General features: G+C 38.6%; 3 protein-coding genes across 3 annotated transcripts; 1 reads left to right on the forward strand and 2 right to left on the reverse strand.

The window, feature by feature from the left end:
• Nucleotides 1-3,022, forward strand: LOC128507720 (SLC35A4 upstream open reading frame protein). The gene is made up of 3 exons (XM_053478794.1): nucleotides 1-54; nucleotides 481-579; nucleotides 1,813-3,022. The coding sequence occupies exons 1-3, from the start codon at nucleotides 40-42 to the stop codon at nucleotides 2,005-2,007; spliced, it is 309 nt and encodes a 102-aa protein (XP_053334769.1). The 5' UTR covers nucleotides 1-39; the 3' UTR covers nucleotides 2,008-3,022.
• Nucleotides 3,023-5,975: 2,953 nt separating this feature from the next.
• cd74b (CD74 molecule, major histocompatibility complex, class II invariant chain b) lies at nucleotides 5,976-9,214 on the reverse strand. The gene is made up of 6 exons (XM_053477835.1): nucleotides 9,056-9,214; nucleotides 8,279-8,445; nucleotides 7,917-7,996; nucleotides 7,608-7,632; nucleotides 6,547-6,748; nucleotides 5,976-6,381 (listed from the first exon to the last, which is right to left on the reverse strand). Exons 1-5 carry the CDS (start codon nucleotides 9,118-9,120, stop codon nucleotides 6,549-6,551), a joined length of 537 nt encoding a protein of 178 aa, XP_053333810.1. The 5' UTR covers nucleotides 9,121-9,214; the 3' UTR covers nucleotides 5,976-6,381; nucleotides 6,547-6,548.
• Nucleotides 9,215-11,708: 2,494 nt separating this feature from the next.
• rps14 (ribosomal protein S14) lies at nucleotides 11,709-14,682 on the reverse strand. Its single transcript, XM_053477903.1, has 5 exons — nucleotides 14,574-14,682; nucleotides 13,605-13,755; nucleotides 13,038-13,199; nucleotides 12,112-12,188; nucleotides 11,709-11,817 (listed from the first exon to the last, which is right to left on the reverse strand). Exons 2-5 carry the CDS (start codon nucleotides 13,751-13,753, stop codon nucleotides 11,750-11,752), a joined length of 456 nt encoding a protein of 151 aa, XP_053333878.1. The 5' UTR covers nucleotides 13,754-13,755; nucleotides 14,574-14,682; the 3' UTR covers nucleotides 11,709-11,749.
• Between the last annotated feature and the right edge of the window lie 9,511 nt (nucleotides 14,683-24,193).

Genomic DNA, 24,193 nt, shown 5'->3' on the forward strand with positions numbered 1-24,193 from the left:
ATCTGGCAACCCTGACGTGACCGGCTCTCACGCGCAAACATGGCGGACGATAAGGTTTGGTTATTTACTGAAACGTGGAATAATTAATGTAGTTACTCCGGTGTGACGTGTTTGCTTAGGCTGTTATATTTTGCTACACGTAGCTTTTATTGTTATAATCTAATAAATAACGCTTTTAAAACTTTATCTTATTGTGTTTTATTAGTTTGTGCAGGGTTCCGTGTAACATTGTAACACTGAAAGTCAGTTTGTGCTAGAACTTTATATACAGTCCCAAAGATGTTGTTTAAATGTTGAAGTATTTTTGTCTGCTTCCAGGTCAATGTGCTGATAAAAAATGTTCCTCTCTTTGAATAAATTGTAATAAATATGTTCCTGCCACTTCTGGTTATTTCATATTTTTTGTAAGAAGTACCAGCAGTTGTTTCTAGTGGTTTAAGGTTTCCCCCTGGTTTATTTCTGCCATGTTGTGTGCTTTAGGACCCCTTTAGGCAGCTGAAGGATCTGACCCTGCTGAAAGGCCAGCTGGAGGACATTCGGCGACGTTTGGAGGGTGAGGTTCAGGATGGAGTCCCCCAGGTAAACCAGAACCCGTCACAACTTTCGACCTAAAGTTTTTCTTTGTCTATGGTATCTTTATTTTTTTGTCAAATTAAACTCTTTGTACAAGGTTAACCTTTGTACTGGTCAATAAACCAGGATGAAGGTCCAAATCACAGAAAGATCTCATGACATACACTATATGGACAAAAGTATTTGCCCAAACCTGGTAATAATTGAATTCAGGCTCCTTATCCCCAGTGAGGGGCAATCCTAATGCTTCACCATACCAAGACATCTTGGACAATGCAACAGTTTGGGGAAGGCCCTGGCCTATTCCAACATGACTGTGCCCCAGTGCACAAAAAAAGCGAGGACTATAAAGACATTGTTCAGTGTGTTCAGTTTAAGAACTTGACTGGCCCACACAGAGGCCTGTGACCTCGATATCCTTTGAGCACCTTTGGGATGAACTCAAACTTAAGATTGTGAGCCAAGCCTTCTCGTCCAACATAATCATTCTACAGAATAAATGGGTAGGAATTCCCACAGAAACACTAAACAGCCTGGCAAGAAGAGTGGAAGCTGTTATAGCTGCAACAGGGAGACCGACTTCGTATTGAAGTATACGTATTTGGATACAATGTCATAGCAAGTTTGGACAAATATTTCTGTCCATATAATGTCGTATTTGAATTATTTTATAATTTATCAAATATCCTTAAATGTGTGTCATGGGTAATGGTAAGACTTAAACATAATAGGTGATTAAACACATGACCAACCCTTAACCATACTCCTCAGCTGCTCTGAGGTCAGTTGAAAACCATCCACTGGGTCTCCATGGAAACGTCAAAAAACCTTAAAATCATGCACATAAAGACCAAGGCTTAATTTATTCCTACTATGTTAATTTCCGCTGCTGTGTGCAACCACGCTGATTTGACCTCAATTTCTGAACCTAGAGAATCTATGAGTTGAGGATCATCCTGAGTTCTTAAGTATTCCATATTGAGAGGGTGTTTTTTCTTTAGTTTTTTCCTGGTTGAGGGTCAAGAATTATGGCTGAATGTCAGTCATGTGGCCTGAAACTTGAAATGAGAGGGGGAAAAAAAAGAAGACCGTATCCCATGAATATAATTACATTTTATTCTTACATCAGTGAACTCGCACCTTAAAGCAATTTAGGATCAGGACAAACAAATTAATCTGAAAAGATTTGAAAAAAAAAGAAGCTGAATGTAACAACATACCTGTTGTTTTTTTGTTTAGGGTGGAAGTCTTCTGGGCTCTCCGTTCCTCAAGGGCTTCCTGGCTGGATATGTCGTAGCGAAGCTGCGTTCGTCGGCCATCTTAGGCATGCTTGTGGGAACCTGCACGGGTATCTACGCTGCACAGCGATATAACGTTCCCAACGTCGAGCAGACCGTCAAGGGTTATTTAAACTCTTTTAGGAAAAACAAATAGTGCCACAGATGCTGCTCGGGAAGATTCATCAGCAAGTTTAAACGAAACGTACACTTTAAGCTTGAAGGTTTTTTTTTTTTTTCTTTCTTTTTCTTTTTTAAAGAGATGTAACACAGGACTTGTAAGTGTAGAGCTGGGGTCAGGTTCTGCACGTTCGCTGATATTTAAGATGGTGAGCTAAACATTATAATACTTAACTGCCTACCTTTTTTTTTTTTTTAACATTCCTCTGTTGAAGTTTGCACTGCAGTCTGGTTGAATTATTCACATCATCTCAAGTGTCGCCAGTGTCTAATTACACAGTCGGCACTGATTCGAGGCTCTTGGTGTAGCAGACAGGGTGATGACCAGACACGTAAGCACTGCGCACAAGCGTTGCTGCATTTCTGATGCTGGAACACATTTGCACGTTATTCATGCTGGTTTGATGTGTTGTATTAAATGAGGGAGAACGAAGTTTTATGCATAAAAAATATCAAGCTTTGAATCATTTGACTGCTATGCAGTTGGATTACAATTGCTGACAAATAGTAATTCTGTGCTAAAATAGTGTTACGAATCCAAGTGCCATTGTCTTTCATCTCTTATTGCCAAAGACCAAATGTAATCATTCACTCTTAATGCTTAAATGTGGTGTTCTGTATGCCGGTTAAGAAAAAGAAAAACTTTCCTTGCATATCATTTCTGTTACATGGTGGTGGTGTAAAATTATGATGATAACTTTTAGCAGTAAATTTTTTTTAGTCGTTTCTTGAATTGTTCACTTTATGCGCAGCTCTTTGGAAAAAGTTAGTTACTTGCACTGCGCCTCTTAAAATCTGTGGGATTTCAGATAAATAAATGAAAAACAAATGCCTAAAGTTGTTATTATCTGGGATGTCTGATGTTTTGTCATTGACAAGCAGCTTAAAACTAGGCATTTCAAAGCCTTCTTGGAAATAAAAATAAAAAGGAAAAATGTTAAGTTTATGTATGCTTCCAGATTCCTGGTCAGCCAGAAACATTAAAAGCACTGACAGGTGATGTGAATAACATTATCTGCTTACTGTATTTTAAAACCTGTCATGCGGTGTGAGATATTAGGAACAATTATTGAACATTCACTTCTCCAAGTTGATAAGCTAGAAACAGGAAATATGGGCAAGCATAAGGATCTGAGATGCCACAAAAAGATGTAATGGTTAAAAATCTGGTTAAGAGCATCTCTTAACGGATGTGTTCCTGGTATGCAGTGGTTAGTATCTACTGTACCAAAAGCAGTACAAGGAAGGACAACCGGTGAACTGGTGACAGTCATGAATGCCCAAGGCTCATTAATCTGCGTGTAAAGCAAGGACCAGTCTGTTTGGGCCAATCCCACTAAAGACCCCACTTTGCTTAAATAATTACAGTATTTTTGGCTTTCATAGAAAGAAGTCAAAACCCACAGTGCATTGCAGCTTGCTCTGTATGGGGCTGCATAGCTACAAACTGTTCAGGGTGCCCATGCTTGCCCCAGTCCACTGCTGAAAGCTTATACATTGAGCATGTATTGACACGTACCCTTACACTTACCAAAAATAGTTGCAGACTAGGTTGTCCCTGATGGCAGTGCTCTCGTTTACTCGGATAGTGCATTACATTCAGGAATGGTTTGCAGAACATGACAAAGAGTTCAGGGTGTGGACTTGGCGTCCAAATTCCTCACATCTGATTCAGCATCTCTGGGACGTGCCCGACAAGCCTGATCAATCGATTTGCAGGACTCAAAGGATCTGTTGCTTACACTTTGGTGCTTAATACCAGAGCACATCTTTAGAGCCGTTGTGGCATCTAGGCCTTGATGGTTTGGAGGTGCTTTGCTGACACGAGAGGGAGCTACACAATATTAGACAAGTGAATTTGTTATTGATTTTAATAACTGTTTCTGTTTAAATAAAAACTGGATATTTTGCCTCATCATTAAGCATCACACTACCCTTGTTACTTGGACAAACTCACATTTTATCATGCCTGTTCTAAGACAGGTAAATGTTTTGCTTAAGGAAAGTAGAAATGCGTGTACACTAAAGTGAAGGCAGAGGCAGATAAATGCAACCTTCATTTCCTATTAAAAAAACATTTCATGACGATATTTGGCTGGTTTTAGGCTTGTAGTATATAGGGTTTGGACAATGAAACTAAAACACTGGCCAATTCAGTGTTGAAGGTTTCATAGCTAAATTTGACCAGCCCTGCGGCCAATCTTTTTTGATTGCACATTCCACCAGTAAGAGCAAAGTGTGAAGGTTTAATTAGCAGATTAATAGCACAGTTTTGCTTAAAATATTACAATGCACACATTATAGGTGACATATTAAAGTTCAAAAGAGGACAAATTGTCTCGTTGGCGCATCTGTGACCAAGACAGCAAGTCTGTGTGATGTATCAAGAGCCACGGTATCCAGGGTAATGTCAGCATACCACCAAGAAGGATAAATCACATCCAGCGGGAGTAACCGTGGATGCAAGAGTCAGCTGTCTAAAAGGGATGTCCGGGTGCTAACCCGGATTGTATCCAAAAAACATAAAACCACAGCTGCCCAACTCACTGCAGAATTAAATGTGCACCTCAACTCTCCTGTTTCCACCAAAACTGTTCATCGGGAGCTCCACAGGGTCAATGTACATGGCCGGGCTGCTATATACTAATGAAGTATTGTGGTCTAAAACCAGGTGTTTCAGTTTCAATGTCCAACCCCCTGTATGTATGTTTTTTTATTTGGAGACCTGTCAACCCTGAACAGCTTATGCTTGATTTGTTCCAAATAAACAGGTTTTGTCGCCAAGAGTCTAAACGGAAGTACCAGTTCCCCCTTAAAGTTTCTGTTCTGGTTCCCTTTCTCAGTGTGCATACTACAGGCTGAACTGGCGATATAAGGAAGATGGAATTATGGATGGCTTTCCTTCTCAAATCTTCAGGCAGTTAAAGCTTGAGTGTGTACGAGATTAAATACTGAGCTGTACAGTTTGATGCCAGCACTGAAACAGATACACGTCGACGGGGGTTTATTTTCTGCCTTACTTAAGAGCTGCATTTATTGTATAATCCACTGAAGCCATCAATCATCAGGTGTGTGCCAACTTTACACCTCAACTTTGTCTAAAAGAGCATTAACTATTTTTAATCCAATACGGGTTATGGATAAACTTAATGTTTTTCAAAAACATGGGCAAATCTGTTTGCCACTATTGGTGATTAGATATAAATGAAGAAAATAAAACTTGGTCACATTTCCTCATATATTTATGCTATTACAAAAAAATTGTTTTATGGCATAACTCCTCATAAAAGAATGAAGTGACTGAAGGCGTGAACCTAATTGATATTTACAGTAGACTTAAAGCACTGTACGGTGATGAGACTCTTAGAGGTGGCTCGGAGCCCACTGCAGCTGTTACTGTGAACATTCAGCGAGTGGAATGACTGATCTTGAAAAGTGACAAATAACTTATTAACTTGCGGAAAAGATGCATCTGTCTGTAGGAACTGTACACACAATCATTCACTAACCACTTGCAGTAACTCGGCTGGGAGTTATTGCCAAATCTTCCGTACAGTCTTCAACTCACTTCAAGCCATTTCCAGATGTTTGGGCCATAACTGTGTTACTCTGTGCGATTAAAAGTCCCTGTTTGACTTGAACGTCCCTCATATTTTTAGGTTATTGTAAATTTTAGGTCTACTGTATAATTTTTGTAACATTTACAAAAGTTTATTAAACATTAAGTCAGTTTTCCATTAGTTTTCTTTTAAATTTTTTTATCATTGACTCACTAGGAATAAAGTGTTTTACTTCAAACACTTAACTTCTGTTTGAGAACGGGATAAAGGGAGGGAGTGACAAAGACTGACTCACATACACCAAAAAAAAAAATCTAATCCACATGTACAGTATCTCATTAATCCTCTGCTGGTTTGTGCAGAATAAAAACTCATCACACACACGTTTTGTTAGTAGAAATTTATTTTCACCAATTCTAGCTGTTTAAACCCAGAATACAGATATTCTTGTTAATCTCATGCACTGCTTGTCGTCGTCTCATGCAGTGCAGGTTAAAAATTAAAAGGATAGTAAGATTATACTGTTAAAATATGACGAAAAAAAAAAGAACAGTTTCTTGCGACAAATGCCCAAACTAGCCAAGTCAGTGCATTAGGCTTATCGTAATAATATGATGCTTATTATGAAGCTTGATTTTAACCAACTATCCCAAAAATGCGTAATGTCTCAATGCCTGCAAATAATAATTAAAGTTGCGCACTACTTTAACTTATGAAAGTCAGAAAAAAGCTGATGAAAAAGGATTTTCATGTGAAGGTGGGTTTCATCCCTCAGTGCTTGTCGGCAGATCCTAAAAAAAAAAAAAGGTTATTCAGTAAAATATTCATCTTTGTTAATGTAGCATATTAAACAGGACATGCTGTTATTTCCAAAAGATCTGTGAATAAACAGCTTACACACAGAAAGGATCCTAAAAATTATTTATTAGCGTGACTAGATGTTTTGCATCACCTACATCTACGCGGCATTGCACTGAGCGTGGCCCTCCACCACCGAGTCAGGCACTGGAACACCATCCTTGTCCACACACCAGCAGTGAGTCTCCTGCCAGCACTGCTCAGGTGTGTAGGCACCCTGCTCGTCACACTTCGGCTTGAACGATGGCAGAGAGATCGGGATCAAACCTGCAGCTTCCTGCTGGCACCTAGTCAGGGGTGCTAAAGACAAAAAAAAAAAAAAATCAATTCAACCTTCAGACACCTAAAAAACACAACTACTAGATGATGTCATTTCATATTTTAACCTTTCATGGGGATTTTTTTTAACATAACGGATACTGTATATGTTATTTTATATAATGCCAGATTTTGATTTCACATAGCAGTCCAGGATACAAGTTTTTAAATGATAATTCTAAATATATTAAATAAAGGTTTAATGGACATTTAAATAACTAAATTAAATTATTTTAAATTGCTTAGAAATACACTCTTACTTGGTCAGTGCTCTAATGTAAACTTTCTCTTTTTCCCTTAAAAATGAATTTTTCTTTATTAATTTCTTTATTTATTGTTTTATTATTGCCCGAAATTATTTTTTTGCTATTTATTTCCATCTTAATTATTGTTCCATAAGTTTAAGGGAAAAAAGGAAACAAAAGCTTGTGTTTGGGGAAAGATACAGTAGAAGTGGTAAATATTTTCCATAAGAGCATTTAATAAATAAGAGCACTCAATAAACATCAGCAATTACAGTTAATGATAAGTTGTTTTCCTGTGCATTTCAAGTGATCAATTATGAAAAATATATTGAATCCGGAATTATTATTTTTTTAAATATGAAAAATTGTGAAAGGAAATCTCGCTCTCTATATAAAACAGTATTATAATTACCAAACATAACAATCCAAAGGTTATGGAATTAATAAATTATGTTTAAAAAGTTAAATCGTGTAATTATGTAAGCCGAGGCCAGGTTACAGTCTTATATCTGAACAATTCTAGTCACATGACTGACTATTTAAAGGACACCCATCAAGTGAAGAATGAAAGTGAATGAAGGAAAGCTCTAATCTACCTTTAGTAGGAGGTGCGTCTTCCACCTGAAAAAAATCATCAAAATATAATATCAAAGCTAATAAAATATAAAATATGAATGTTGTTTTTTATAAACAACCCTTTTTTTTTAATAACTTAAACCCACATTTAAAAAATTCTACACACAAGATGAAATAATGAGTCTAGTGTTTACATAATTATGTTGAAATAAGAAGACAGAGTGTTTTGGGATTCAGTCTGTTTTGTCAATAGGGAGTGAGAATTAGTTCAATCCTGCCACATGGTGGCTGAATTTTCTCATTGCACATTAAGGGTGAAGTATCTGTACCTTCTTATCTGAGACATCAGCAGAAACCAGAAGAGGGAAGGACCTCATTGGGACGGCCATCTTCATTGGTGTGCGATTAGCTGAATACAGAAAAGGGAAGTGAAAGGATTAAAACAGGCATAGCTTTGTCTATTGGTATTTGAAAAAATATACAAATATTTTTTACCTATAATAATAATTACGTCTAAAAGTGCTTGTGTCATATTAAATACCAAAATGCATTAAAGGGGCAATAAGTAACATCTGATTATTTCACTGCATAAATCACAATGAAGGAGTTGTGGAATGTTGTGTATCGATCCGTTGACACCATGAAAAACCACGTCTCTGTATACAGTGTGTGTCTCACAAAGCTGTCTCACCTCTGGCCTTGATGGTCAGCTCCTGCAGGCGGTCCGAGCGTCTCTCCAGCAGACTGAGTTTCTCGCTCTGGTTGTACACTGAGTAGGCAGTGAAGGCCTGACCTGCGATCAGCAAGGCAGCCAACACCGTCAGTCCGGCCACCTTCAGCGCCTGCTTGTTGGAACCCCTGAGACGAAGAAACGGAGAATTAGAGCGTAAATAAACTGATTCTCAGTATACCGGAAATCTTTTTTTCTTTCCTTCGTTCTTTTTTCACTTCAGCCATATTGAAAACCTGCTCTAGGTGTAACTTATCTTGTCATATTTACATAATATTTTATGATTTAGAAATAAATGCTGGTTTAAAGGTAATTTTCCAGACTTTGTCTTAATGTACATTAGTTTTTGTTTTCACCACAATTTGTCTAAAATACATAAGGATTTGATGTAAACATTAAAAAAAAGCAATGTTGCAGAAAATTATGGTTGCAAAAATAATTCATCTTGAATTGCTTATATGTTTACATACATGCTAGAAATAAGATAAATAATACTATATAGATAATTGATATTATTATTATTATTATTATTATTATATTTTTCTCAGCTGTTTATGTAAACTTAAATAACTTATTTGTTTAAGCTTTCTAAAATGCTCACTTTAATAAAACAGAAGAAATACAAAAATATTTGTCAACATCATTTATGTTTACAAGTAACTAAAGTAAAACCAAAACAGATGACTCTTTATAAAAATAGAAACATAATGAAAATATAAAAGTCAAAAAGTTTCTCACCCTGTTGATCTCATGGTGATGCCAGGCTGCTCACTTGGAGCAGAAACAAGATGTTCCTCAGACATTCTGCACAATTCTCAGTGAAAAACCTCCACAGCCAGACAGAGATATCAGAACTGAAGCAGAACTGAGCAACACAAAAGAGGAAAAGTCCCAAATCCGAATCGTATTAATATTCATGAGCGATTCCTTTGTTCTGATTGGCTGTCGCGCTGCTGCGTCATCAGTTGCCAGGAGCAGACTGGATTGAATCAGCGCTGCTGTTTACCATCAGCAAGTTTCTACACTTTCACTTCTGTTTAGTTCTACGGGAAAAAAATAAAACAACTCCTAATGTAAAAGTCTTTTAAATGTGATTTATGCTTAGACATGTGGAAAACTGTAGTACTGATATAGAAATAACTTCTTTTTTGAGGCAAACCTTTTAGAGGTAGTTGTGTGTACGGGTGGTGGATGATGGAGTTTATTTAGATTCATCTTCTATACTGCTCATCCTGTACAGGGTCATGAAGGGCCTGGATCCTATCCCAGGAGACTTCCTGCACACACACGTTCCTCTGGGAGGAAAACGCACCAAGCATGGGGAGAACATGCAAACTCCACACACGCAGACCCGATTTGTATACAATTTACCACAGGTTTAACACCGGATGCCCTTTCTGAAGCAACCCTCCCATTTTATCTGGGCTTGGGACCGGCACAGCATCCAGTGGCTTGGGTTTGGGTTTGGGCATTGGGTGGGAATTAAACCTGGGACTTCCACACGGCAGGCGAGAAACCTACCACTGTTGTTGTTTCTGGTCTTTTGGCACCTACCGACAAGGGGTCGCCACAGTGGACCATCCGGTCCGCACATACAAGCTTGGCACAGGTTTCAGACCGGATGCCCTTCCTGACGCAACCCCTTCCATTTTATCTGGGCTTGGGACCGGCACTGCATCCAGTCCCTGGGGTTTGGCCACTAGCTGGGAATTGAACCTGGGCCTTTTATATGGGAGGCGAGAAACCTACAACTGAGCCACCAATATTATATATTCAACATATATAAAAACAATAAAAGTAACAAAATAGAACCAAAAAGAGTGTTTAAGTAACATGTTCCTGGTCATTTTCCCTGTTCTAACATACAGACTGATGAAACATTGGGAAGAGAAAAGAGTACTAAAGTGCACTTTTCTTTATTTCCAGACAAATGCTATCAAGAATAATACTTCTATAGATTTAGATTTTATTATTGAGTTAGAAAGGTGCACATCTCAGATCTATTTAGTCATTTAATCTACCCTAAACATACACTTACCTACATATAGATTCTTTTGTTCTAATTGGCTGTCAGGGTGCTGCGTCATCAGTTGCCAGAAGCAGTCAGGAGTGACCAAATACACAGGTAACAGGTATACACAGGTAACCAATATACTATATGGCTAATAGTTTGAATCCTAAACACACCCATGTGCAATTCCTCTCCTAATCATTGTCAGAACACAATTGAACAGAATGTGTGTGTGTATGCTGGAACATGACAATTTCTTTTTTACAACTGACCAGCTGAAACCTGTTTCAGCACGACAACGCCCTGGTGAACAAGGCGAGACCCAAGAGGACATAGTTAGCAAAAATTACAGGGGAAGAATTTGTCTTGCACAGGTCTGATGTAAACCTTATCGAATATCTCTGGGATGAATTGAAACAGTAAATGCAGACCAGGCCTCCTTTCCAGACACGAGTATCAACACCCTTATGGCTGAATATACACCTTACCACAGATACACTCTAAAAGCCAGTGCAAAAAGTTCCCAGTAATCAGATGTGACTGAAATAAATGTTTATTTAAGGCAGATGGGCGTCCACATACTTTTGACCATACAGTAACAAATGCATATGGATAAGGAAAGGTAAATTTTTGTCCTTTTTTTCACTGAAATATTAATTATCTTTTTAACAATTGCTTGCTTACTACAAAAATACTGCACACTAAACTAAATCACATAAGCTAAAAACTGTCCATGCAACTTCGTGGAACACAAATACTCTTATATATTCTGTAATTAAATTATTGTAGTTGAGTTATACTTGTTTTTGTTTCTCAATTCAGTCATCAGGAAACCGTGTATGGACGTTCTGGCATTCCCCTAGCCCCAAACCATTTAAAGCATCCATGAAAACAATGCACGGTCAAACCAGTTAGGCAAAACTGTAACCAAGCATTTAATAGAAATATCTCGCTCCACTAATTTATGAAGTCTGAACCAGATCAAAACCAAATTTATTGCCCCACTGCTCAAAGAAATGATGAAGTGACAAGAGGAAGTAAAAGTCTCAAACATGCGTAAATGTTCCCCATCCCACATACTCCTGTTCCGTATATTTTTTCCTGTAATACCCATTCAAGACCAAGAAACACTTTCTGGTTCCTATGGTTAAAATTGTGCTTGCGCAGTACTGACGTTTCTACATTTAACACGAATGAAATAGACCAAGATACGATGTTAAAATGTTGAAGTAAATCATTTTTGTTCATACTGAAGTCTTATTTGAATAAGCAGTCATGTAATATTTGTATTTTAAAAAATCCCAAATTTACCATAGATAACTAGAAATTATGAAACCTCTTATTCTGAATGCTTGAACATAAGAGACAGGAGTCAAAAAGCACTATTTGACTTTTTATTTTGAAAAAAAATCCATAACAGTTTACAGACGACGCCCACGGCGACCTCCCTTTCTGCGGGTGCTGTCTGATGGAATTGGGGTGACGTCCTCTGGAAGAAGGAAACAAAGCAAAGAGGCAAAATGAAAATTTACTCCTGTGCTTTAACATGCAGCTTAACAAAACACCAAAACCACATACACAGCTACTTCTACACCTTTACAATTATTTTGAGTAGATCCCACCACCCTGGCTGTAACCTACTGCCTCTACTTCTAACACAACAGTACAAAATGTGTAAAAATTACATGGATGTCCACACACTGTGTCCTTCACAACAACACTGCAATCAAATAAATGAAAATTAGTACACCATCAGATTCAAATGTTAGAGACTTCTACCTACCGATGCGGCCGATCTTCATGCCAGAGCGAGCCAGAGCCCTAAGAGCAGACTGAGCACCGGGTCCTGGAGTCTTGGTCCTGCGGGGGGATGATTTAAAAATTAGGACCAGAGTCAAACAGAATGCCACAGCGACTATTTAAACCTTAAATCTCTCCAAGTACTTGAACATTTTTAAGGACTATAACAGACTGTCAAAACAGAACTATAGAAATAAATGTATAAAACACAGCAGGCCAAACGTTAATCCTTACAGCGTCCTTAGACGGTATCTACGTCAAAAGCCTACATTACCACCAGGCTAACGTTAAGAGGATCAGAAAACAAAACCACACAGCAAACAAATTAAAAACATAGCGGAAAAGTTGCTTAACCTGCATAAATATTTATCCATATAGTACTTATTTACATTTTGTGGCATCAACAAATATCTACAAAATAAAAATCCTGGAGGAATAATCAATATAGTGCACAAAATAACTTAAAAAAAACATCAACCCCCCAAAAAAAGGCCCTCGCACCAAATGCTGTGAAAACCTTAAAGTGGTTATTTGTACAACAAGCTCTAGTCAGTTTTTTTGCTCTATGCTGCCCCCTAGTGGAAAAGCAATTTATTCCATCATTACAATTTAATCCCAAAAGACAATATGCAATTAAAATAATTTCTAAATGTCCGAACATCTTGATAAAGACGTCATGGCCGATACTCCCGAAACAATCCTGGTCAAGATTTTTTAGTATATAAGATTGTTGGTAAGTTTTATACTGTGATGTTTCAGTGGCAAACGTTCTCATCTGTAACTGACCAAGAGGACAACACGACTCGAACATGAGCATGCAAACATGCTAAACGCTCACTTGCGTAGCACACACAGGAGAGAGAGAGAGAGAGAGAGAGAGAGAAAAAAGTCTCTCTTCAGGGGTCTTACCTGTTTCCGCCAGTAGCCCTCAGTTTGATGTGTAGAGCGGTGATGCCGAGCTCCTTGCACCTCTGAGCCACATCCTGAGCGGCCAACATGGCAGCGTAGGGAGAGGACTCGTCTCTGTCGGCCTTCACCTTCATTCCACCAGTCACACGGCAGATCGTTTCTCTGTGAGCAAAAGCAGATGAGATGCAAGATCAGTAAGTGAACTTCATAGCTTTATATATCCTAGTCTGTCCACTAAACATAGACGTCAAAGTATTTTGTGAAACCAAAGAAACAAAGTTCTTATTCCTCAGTTGGTCCATTTTTAAACAAATACTGCACTGTGTAGTGGACATATTACACATTGTGTATCATAAACAGTATTAAAAAGTATATATATATATAAAATTTACATCTTTCAGTCAAATAAGTCTGCACTGTTTGTGTTTTTAATTCATCAACACCTTCAACATCTCATCCAGAGGCTGTCCATGCAGACCACCGCATCACTCATTTTGAGGTTCCTCCTTTGTTTTTCTAACAGTTTTTCCCTTCAGAAGATGTCTGCGAGTACGTAATGTCACTTACTTGCCGGAGAGATCAGTGACGTGCACGAAGGTGTCATTGAAGGATGCGAAGATGTGGCAGACCCCGAAGACGTTCTCGCCTTCAGCTACCTGAGGTCCCAGACTGATCACCTGCTCCTCCTTCTTTTCTTTACCCTTGCGTGGTGCCATTGCTGGAAAGGAAAAACAAAATCACATTCATAATTAGATTGATGAATGGATCATGAGACATTCCAGATGTGTGCTTGATCATCTATAGTCTAATTCATTATTTAACCTATGAAGGACGATTTGTGCATCAGTTTCCTGACACAATTAGGTTGAACACAAATCTAGTTTATCAAATTAAACAATACCTTTATTACATCCTCTAGGATGTAATCTGGGACAAACTTAAATTAGTGATAAAAAAATCCACTAATACTAGAGTCTCTTTTAGATTTTAAATTCAAATGTTATGTCATTCAGTCATACACAGTACAATATGCATTAAAATGCTTAGACAATAAGTCTTAATTTAAGCAGATTTACATTAAACAGAATCCTCATCTACGAAAGAGAAATATAATGCAACATTAGCATTACAAGCTTTTCAGCTTTAAATCCAGACACGCCGTTACCAAGGAATTCATGCAGCGTTAAAATCACCAACGTTAACACACCTCTAACACACCTCACAGTGAAAAAAAATACTGCGTAAATTAAATAAGACTAATAATAATCTCACTTCTTCAGCTTTTTAGCTCGTGTGTAATAAACAGCTGTAGAGAGCGGGCTCTGAGAGCCACACTGCCTGGCCCTGAGTCGCTAAACCCCGCTTAGCTCCACACCAACAATCCGCCTAAACTACCCGCAAAAATAACGCTATTGTTTAACAATACATAAGTAGAATGGTTTATTATAACCTAAGGAACAAATTTATATCCCAAATTTAAACACATTTAACAAAATAAACAAGGATTCGTAAGGATTTCAAGTTGGGATTCAATACCTCAGTATAGCTCCTATCGAGGCCGAAACAGGAAAGGAAGAAGAAAGCGCTTCCGGGTTGAAAGATTACGCTGGGAACACGGAAGTGTTCGAAACTGTATAGAATAAAAGTCTAACGGTAATCTTCAAAATGGCGGCTTACATTTGTGCGATTATTTTAATTTTTTTCATATGCAACAATCAAAGACAGCAAACTGACTAAAAAAAACATATATTTTTAGAACAAACCAAGGAAAAATTCCAAATAACTTTAAGGTGTAGCGTTTAAAATAAGTAGAAATTAATGTTTTAATTAACTTTTAACTTATTTATTAAGTAGTCGGCTTGGTGGTTAGCACTGTTGCATTGCACCTCCAGGGTAGGGGTTTGATTCCTGCCCAGAGGGTCTGTGTGCATGGAGCTTGCTTGTTTTCCCGTGCTTGGTGGGTTTCCTCCAACAGTCCAAAAACATGCAACCGAATACTGATTAAACGTTTAATAATAATAATATTAATAATAATAATTCCATCCGTTAATAAATAAATGCAAATTTACAAACAATACACCCTTTTGAAATTTTACATTAATTTAAAACCAAATAAAATAGTCCTATATCTGTGTTACGTATATGTCTACAGTAGAACATGACTACAGTAGATTGTAATTGTATAATAATAATCTGTTCAACAATGTAGGATGTACAGTACTTTTTCGTTTGGTCCCCCACATTTTAGGGACAAGGAGAATAGGACAAATTAACAACTGTTAATTAAAACTGTCATTTTTAAGAACTAGGAAGAGTAGAATTTAATGTTAAGGATCCTTTAAAATGAAGAGTGACTGGTCAGGGAATGAAGCATTTGATGTTTTTGAGGAAGACTGGACTGGAAAGGTGGCTTTTAAGGACAGCGAACCTGAGCAGAGAGATCTGTAGGTAGCGGTGATGCAACTTACAGAACTCCAACTAGATGAGTACTAAAAGGAAACGTGTTAAGAAGAAGTATGTAGAAGTACCAGATAAAGCAGAACCCAGGATGAAAAAATGCTAAACATAAATGATAGAACGAAAAGAATTGGGTCAAAAAATAAGTGTACAGGTACCATCTGGTGGATTGAGTGGAATTATTTCAGGAGTATGTAACACCCAGCATCCTGACTGGATGGAAGGAAAGAATCTCTTTAGGTTTCATGCAATTTTGTCAATGACCATATCAACAAATTCAGTTTTCTGCTTTATGGTTTGCAGTGGTTAGTTATTTTTCAATTGATCTAGGTACACATTCCACCTAGTGCATGGCGTTGCCGCCCAGTGGCTGAAATATGTTACTACACCGACTCTATAACAGATCTAAATGAACCATGTCTATACAAATACTGTATTAGGGCTGGGGACAATATTACTGTATGTGCAGAATAGCACACCATGCATAGATGAAGGTTTACCAATGTTTGCCCTAGTGCAAATATCTTTTATTTTATTTTAATTACTATTTTAACTATAAGTTGTGACATACAATTATTCACTTATAAAAATAAACAATATGAGCAAAGCCAAACTGAATTTCAGTGCTCTAAAATAGCAAAGTAATAGAATTAAGCACGTTATAAATAGTTAACATTTAAAATCTTTATAAACAAAAGGACATAAATCAGATTAATGAACATTTTAGTGGCAGAAACACTGAGCAGACAATGGAGCTACTGCTGTTCTGACCTGAGCGCGCCTCTAGTGGCGAATAGTGGTATTACCTCACAGAAAAGCACGTTGCCATGACGATGACGGGGACAACCACAAAAGCTCAGCTTTGGAAAAAGGAAAATGGCCGCTAAATTAACAGTGTTCATATTTCCGTGGTGCTTAACACTCACTTTTTATTAAAAGTATTAACGCGATATTTTCACAGCACTAATACATTTATAGAAATTTTAAGTTGGACCTAAAGACCTATAGATTTAATGTAGTGACATATTTCAGCCGCTGGGGGGCAGCATCACTGCTGCCTTCTTGCAAACTTCGCCTATTTTCTGCCCCCTATGAGAGAGGGAAGCTTTGGGTGCTGAACACAAGAAGTTCTGAAGACTTTTCTCAACTTACAGCACTAATGTAAAATGCAATCCTGTCACATTATTTATTTTTGGAGTGAGAGCTTGTGCTTGTAGTTTACTAACACTCAGGGACTCGGGGTCCAAGCTGTTGCCATGATTACAGGCTTGGCTTGGTGTTTGAAATAAAAAAATTGAATTAGAACACAGTGACATCATCAAAGATAGCTTCAGAACATGCACAAGAGAAATCTCTTCAGACCATCGATAAACAGTGACAGAGAGTGTTTAGCAGTGGTTTACTTACATCAGTGGTAAAATGATTAGGAATTTATAGTTGTTGTGATTTTATTGAAGATTCCTCTGATTTCTGTAGTGAGATGTACTTTGTAGTGTAATTATACTAATGTTTGTGTGTTTAAAGCAGAACATTTTTGTATTAATAAACCTGAGAAATATTCAGTTTGATTAGCTTAATACTGTATTACATTTACATTTAGGCATTTGGCAGACGCTCTTATCCAGAGCGACTTACAAAAAGTGCTTTAATGTTTACAACATTGGATACATACTTACACTGGGTTAACTAGGTTAATAACTAAGTACCATTAGTCCAACACAACTGAGAAGAGTTTTTTTTTTTTTTTCCCCCTCGGGGGGAGGGGGGTTAGTCCAAGTACTGGAGAAACAGATGCGTCTTGAGTCGTCGTTTAAGGATAGTCAAAATCTCTGATGTACGGACATCTAGAGGAAGTTCATTCCACCATCTAGGTGCCAGAACAGAAAAGAGCCTGGATGAATGCCGCCCTCGATCCCTGAGAGATGGTGGGATGAGGCGAGCAGTGCTGGAGGATCGGTGGGAACGTGGTGCAGTGCGTGGTGTAATTAGCGCAGAGAGGTAAGTGGGTGCTGGGCCATTTTTGGCTTTGTAGGCAAGCATCAGTGTTTTGAATTTGATGCGGGCAGCTACAGGAAGCCAGTGCAGGGAGCGGAGGAGTGGGGTGGTGTGGGAGAACTTGGGGAGGTTAAAAACGAGTCGTGCTGCTGCATTGTGGATCAGTTGCAGAGGACGAATCGTGGACAGAGGCAGGCCTGCCAGGAGTGAGTTGCAGTAGTCCAGTCTTGAAATAACAAGGGACTGAACAAGCACCTGAGTAACCTGTGAAGAAAGAAATGGGCAAATTCTTCTGATATTGTAAAGAAGAAATCGACAAGAGCGAGTAAGGTTAGCGATGTGTGGGGAAAATGACAGTTGATTGTCCACGGTTACCCCAAGATTGTGGGCGGTGGTTGAGGGAGTGATTTGGTTGTTGTCCATGGATATCACAAGGTCTTGACCTGGAGATGAGTCACAAGGGATAAATAACAGTTCGGTTTTACTGAGATTGAGCTTCAGCTGATAAGCAGCCATCCAAAATGAGATGTCTGCCAGACATGCTGAGATCCGGGTGGAAACCTGAGTGTCAGAGGGAGGAAAGGAGAGGACAAGTTGGGTGTCGTCTGCATAACAGTGGTATGAGAATCCATGCGATGATATGACCTTACCAAGAGACCGGGTATAGAGGGAGAACAGAAGAGGACCAAGTACTGAGCCCTGCGGGACACCAGTAGAGAGTCTACGTGGGGCAGATGTAGATCCCCTCCATGTTACCTCATATGACCTATCTTTAAGGTAAGAAGCAAACCATTGCCACGCTGTTCCACAAATTCCAAGGCTTGTAAGAATAGATAATAGAATCTTGTGGTTCACGGTGTCAAATGCAGCTGACAGGTCCAGGAGGATGAGGACAGATGAAAGTTTAGCAGATCTAGCAGCATGGAGCTTCTCAGTGACTGACAGAAGGGCAGTCTCTGTGGAATGTGCCACTTTGAATCCAGATTGGTTTGGGTCATTAAGGTTGTTCTGTGAGAGATAAAGAGACATTTGATTATAAACCATTCTTTCAAGAATTTTGGAAATAAAAGAGAGCAGTGATACCGGGCAATAGTTGGTAACTTCTGATGGGTCCAGGCAGGGTTTCTTGAGGATGGGAATAACCCTCGCCTTCTTAAAAGCGGCAGGAACATGACCAGATGATATGGATTGGTTGATGATGACTGTGGTAAAGGGAAGGAGGTCTCGTGAGATGGCCTGGAGCATTGTGGAAGGGATTGGGTCTAATGAACAGGTGGTGGGGTTAGATGACGAGATGATCTGTTGAATCTCGTCAGATGACAAGTTGGAAAATTCTGCTAAAGGAGGGAAGGAAAGGTCCTGAGGTTCTGCCGTAGGAGTTTGGTTGAGAGCGAAGGACTGGCGGATTGCTGCAATCTTCCCATCGTAGAATGTGGCAAAATCGTCAGCAGTCAGAGAGGAAGAGGCAGGAGGAGTCGGTGGGTTGAGTAGTGAGGAGAAGATGTTGTGGAGTTTGCCAGGATCATGTGCAGACGCTTCCAACTTTTGTCTGAAGAAGGTAGTTTTGGCAGAAGTCACATCACATGAGATGTGTATTCAGTCTTGCACCTCCAAGGTCTGGGTTTGATTCCCGTTTCTGTGTGCATGTTTGCATGTTCTCCCCGGTTTCCTCCGGATACTCCGGTTTCCTCCCACAGTCCAAAAATATGCAGTTTAGGCTAATTGGAGTTCCCAAATTACCTGTTGTGTGTGTGTGTGCCCTGCGATGGATTGGCACCCTGTCAAGGGTGTACCCCGCCTCATGCCCTAAGTCTCCTGGGATAGTTTAAGGATAAAAAGTACAAAAGATATATAAAAAAATTACATTTGTGGAGTAATCTCTCTCTCTCTACATTGCGCGCGCACACACACACAAACGCAAACATACTATGTACTGTATGTAGACTAAACCCATTCTTTATTTTTCTTTCAGAATAACTTTTTCAACAGCAACAAGAAAAGAAGGAATAAGAAAAAGAAGAATTATTTTAACTAACATTTCATCAGCACTTAAAAAAAACTAACTATATTGTATATAGAGTATATGCATTGTATGTATATAGTGTAATAATACATTATAAATTAATTAAATAAATTGTTCTGGATTTTCCAACGAACCTTTAGAATTTATTATTATTTATTTTTTAACCAAAATATTTTAATCACCATAATATTTAATAATTAAATAATCACCATAAATTTGCCTTGGGTCTTGTTTATTTTCAATTTAATTAGAATTGAAAGAGAAACCTATTGCTACTGATTAAGAACAAGATTTTCCAATAACTATATTGTTGTTGTTTTTTTACATGCTTTTTTGATGCCTGTAGTCCTGTTTTAGCACTTTCGCCTCGTCATTTATGTAATTTCATAAAACATCCCTTGTACTTAACCTATCTCTTATGTTAATGGGTTGGTTTTGACCCGTATCTTTAATCAGCCATATTACTCTCAAAACCATTATTTATCATCCAATTTTTTCCTTACCTCTTGCTTACTTTACGCTTCCTTGTCTATTAAAAGAATGTTTTTTAATATTTTTGCTGTGACCTTATGAGCTTTTACTTTAACAGAATACCTTCAATTAAAAAAAAAATATTAAATAAACCTCAAGAGAATTTTTAAAATAAATAAAAGGTTGTTATGTTACCTGACTATTACTGGGGGGTCCTAGAACACATCTCGTAAATACATTTGTTATATTTTTTATTATAATATTAATAACTATAGTAATGTCTATGGTGTTAAGGGTCAAATTTGACCCATATATATATTCATTTCAAAGAAAAAAGCAAAAATAACTTTAATATAAATAGAAAGCTAAACAAGTAAATCTCAAAATGTGAATTTGCGAGGTCAAACAAACAACGAACAATCAAGCAAATCAAACCAATAGAAATGAGGCACTAGTTCCAAAAAAACCTCTTTGTGTGCATGAACATGCATGAGCATTTAGATGCATGTGTGGCAAAACGTGACACTTTTAGTATGTCCTTTGCAAATATATTTTATGCAGTAGAAGCAGAGTACGTTTGTCTTTCTGTCTTTATTGCTAGGGCAGACCTGACACCTCTTTCTTTTAGACTCAGGTGGCCTCAGTGGGGTTGTGACTGTGGCTGTATAGGTTGATGTTGAGGCAGTGCTGGCCCAAGAGAATGTTGGCACTGATGCTCTTTGTGTTGCTGATGGTGTGGAAGGAGTGCTACGTGAGCTCTGCAGCTGTCTGACCAAGGCTGCAGCGGCTGGGTCCCGGGGCACCCGTTCCCTTCGCTCAATGTGTGCCAAGAAACATTCTCCGCTTGTTTTTTCTGGTTGAGTTCCACCCTAGGTGAATGTGGGTCCACAACACAAATGCATTTTATGCAGACACATCTAGAATGTTATAAAACACAACCATTGGCCATCTCCTGTTTTTTTCTGGCAAGTGTAGGTGGCAGTCAGCTTGTCCAGGTTGTCCACTCCACCTTTGTGTTTATCATAGTCCAAGATAATTATGGGCTTTTTGTCACTTGCTGATGACACAGCTGCGTCTTTGTGAAAAGTAGACATAAGCATCACATTCTGGTGGTTTTTTTTGGACAATATGAAACAACCGTGGTGGTGTCTGTAAAAGCAAACTTTAAAGAAAGTGGAGGCCTGTCCCTCACTTGCAAAATTTCGGCAGGCAACATTTTTTTTTTTTTACTGTGCCCACCATGGTAAGTTTCCACCTGAGAAGTTCTTTTCCAAGGTCATAGCTGGTAAAGAAATTGTCACATGTGATATTGTGACCCCGCAGTCCAGTAGTCATATCGAGGACTACACGTTTTCCTTGATTTTTCCCAGGAATGCCACTTGCATGTTTGCCTGTGTAAATCTGCAGATTCCATGCATAGCTGGTTTTTGCATCACAGGCTGCCCAAATTTTTATGCCGTATTTCCCTGGCTTACTAGGCATGTACTGCCAGAAAGGGCATCTTCCACAGAAAGGGATAGAACGTTCATCTACTGTGACCTCTGACCCTGGGTTGAACATCAGTGGAAGGAGCTGCACCCACCTTTCCCAGACATCACTGACGGGAGCAAGCTTGTCAGATTTTTCTCTAGTTTCTCTGTTGTCCAATCTAAGGACTCCTGATATCATTCGAAATGACTCAAGTGACTTTGTTGCCTGGAAAATATTTCTGCCTGTCGACGCATCCCAGAGACTATCAGTGGATTTGTAAACACCAGCAAGAAGAAGAACACCAATATAAGCATTCAGGTATTTCTCAGCAATGTCATTCCACATGTCGCCATGAATCTTTTTTCCTTCAAGGTCATAGCAATGTCATAGCAATCATGACTTTCTTTAGTGACAATGGCATAAACAGATCAAAACATGTCTGGATGTCACTTACTCTCGTCACAGCAAACATTGTGACTCCAGGGGTCATTTTGATGACCTTTGCATCAGCTGCCCGGCCATGTAAGTCAGGAGGTACTGAGCTCCACCAGATGTTACCACTTTTGGATTTGAAGGTTTCAGCAGGAGTGAGTGCAGAGCATTTTACATTTAAGTACAATTGTTTTTTTTGTTTGTTTTTTTTTCAATTAAATACAGATTCCTGACAAAGTCAAAATGCAATGCAATAAACAAAAACCTTTAAAAAGAAAAGGACATAAAGCAGATTACTGGACGTTCATCCTGAGTAGACACTGAAGCCACTGCAGTGCTGCACTCTAGTGGCCAATAGTGGTATTACCACACAGAGGAGCACGTTACCATGACCTAAAATAGATTAAATGTAGTGACAAATGTCAGCCACTGGGGGGCAACACCACTTCCGCCTGCCCGCAGACTCCGCCTACTTTCTCCCCCTGTGGGAGGTAACTTTTAGGTCCAAAAGCACAAGCACATGAAGTTCTGGAGACTTTGATCAACTCAGCACGATTGTAATACCCAATTCTATCACGTGACCTTGCAGAAAGCCAAATCTTACCTGCTGAAATATTCACTAAATATATCTTATATCTTCTATAGAGCTTCGACCACCTGAACCACTATTCAATTTAATTCTACAATTAAACAATTGTCTTTGTCACAAAGCAGCTTTAGAAAAATCAAAGAAAAATGAGGGAAATGTTTATGAACTGTAAGAAAATGTGTATAAATCAAAATGATTTCGGATAACGGATGTGATAAGTGATAAGTTAAGTGATAACGGACAACAGGAATTGTTGTGCAGTTCTACTATGTGTGTGTGAGCTGGAAGTTCAATATAACAGATGATGTCTTTAAGTTAATATGGAGTCCATTTCATTATTGGAGGCTGAGGTAGACTGTAGAAAACTCCAGTCCTGAACTATTGAGTGACTGCAGTCACATGTCCTTAGAGAACAGCTGTCTGCATCAGTCAGGGGCAGGACCTTGTTCACGGTAAAGTGGAACCCGGCCCAGTTAACACACGCATCCCAAACAGACCACATGGTCCTCCATGCGATGAGATCAGCAACCAGAAGCAGGGGAACCAGTCAGACAGGACCAGGGGGCAAGAGAGGGTCTGGATCTGCTCCTTGCTTTCTAAACGCTTAGCTAAATAAATACGTTTTCAGCCTAAACTTAAACACTGAGACTGTTTCGGATTCTCGAGCATTAATTGAAAGGCTATTCCATAACTTATATGATTACTTATATAGTGAAGACAGACAGCACATGCTCACATAACACCAAGTGCGATGAATGTTTGCAATAAACTCTTCTTTTGGATTATTCTCAGTCTGAATATTTGGGTGGTTGTAATATTATCTATTGTCTAATTTAATTTTTAAGTACCCTGAACAGCTGTAACATATTGCACATGATGGAGGGAAATATAATTAATTTATTTTTATTAATTAAAAGATTCTTCACTACTGTGTTTAGGGTGAGGCAGTTTCCTTTTCTTAAACACAACTTCACCAGCTGAACAACACCTAAACTCTAAAAGGTAGAATAGAAAATGGAGTAATGGCAAGTAAAATACGTACTAATTATTATTTTATATCACTATCACTAATAAGGAGGTGAGAGTTTGATGCCTGCCTCGGGTCAATGTGTTTGTGGAGTTTGCATGTTCTCCCCGCTTTCCTTCTATAGTCCAAAGACATGCAGATTAGGCTTACAGGCATAATGTCCGTGCCTGCAATGGATTGGCACCCTGTCCAGGGTGTACCACACCTTGTGCCCAGAGTATACTGGGAGAGGCCCCAGGCTACCACAATCCTGTAACGAGACAAGCTGCAAAGAAGATGAATAATTATCACTGATAACCCTAACACTACAAATCACATAATGTCTGTTAATTGGAACAACAGGCTGACTAACAAGATATTTCAAATATTTTATTTATCTATACATATAATGAAACTGTGAAGTTGGTTGAAAAAAAATCGTAAAAGGTAATTTTGGGGGAAGTAACATGAGTGTAACTATTGGATGGTATTACATAAAAAAATTAGAAAGTTAAACAACTAGTGCACATCTACACTTTCTGTGAAAAGGAACTATGCAAATTACGTCAAAATCAACTAAATAGTTAAGGAGCAGTGGCGGATAGCAGATATGACCCTCCTTTTGTTATGTTTACTCACTCACTCATCTTCCATACCGCTTTATCCTGTATTCAGGGTCACTGGGACCTGGAGCCTATCCCAGGAGTCTTAGG

The sequence above is a fragment of the Clarias gariepinus genome, chromosome 19 (assembly GCF_024256425.1).
Source record: "Clarias gariepinus isolate MV-2021 ecotype Netherlands chromosome 19, CGAR_prim_01v2, whole genome shotgun sequence".
NCBI lineage: Eukaryota > Metazoa > Chordata > Actinopteri > Siluriformes > Clariidae > Clarias > Clarias gariepinus.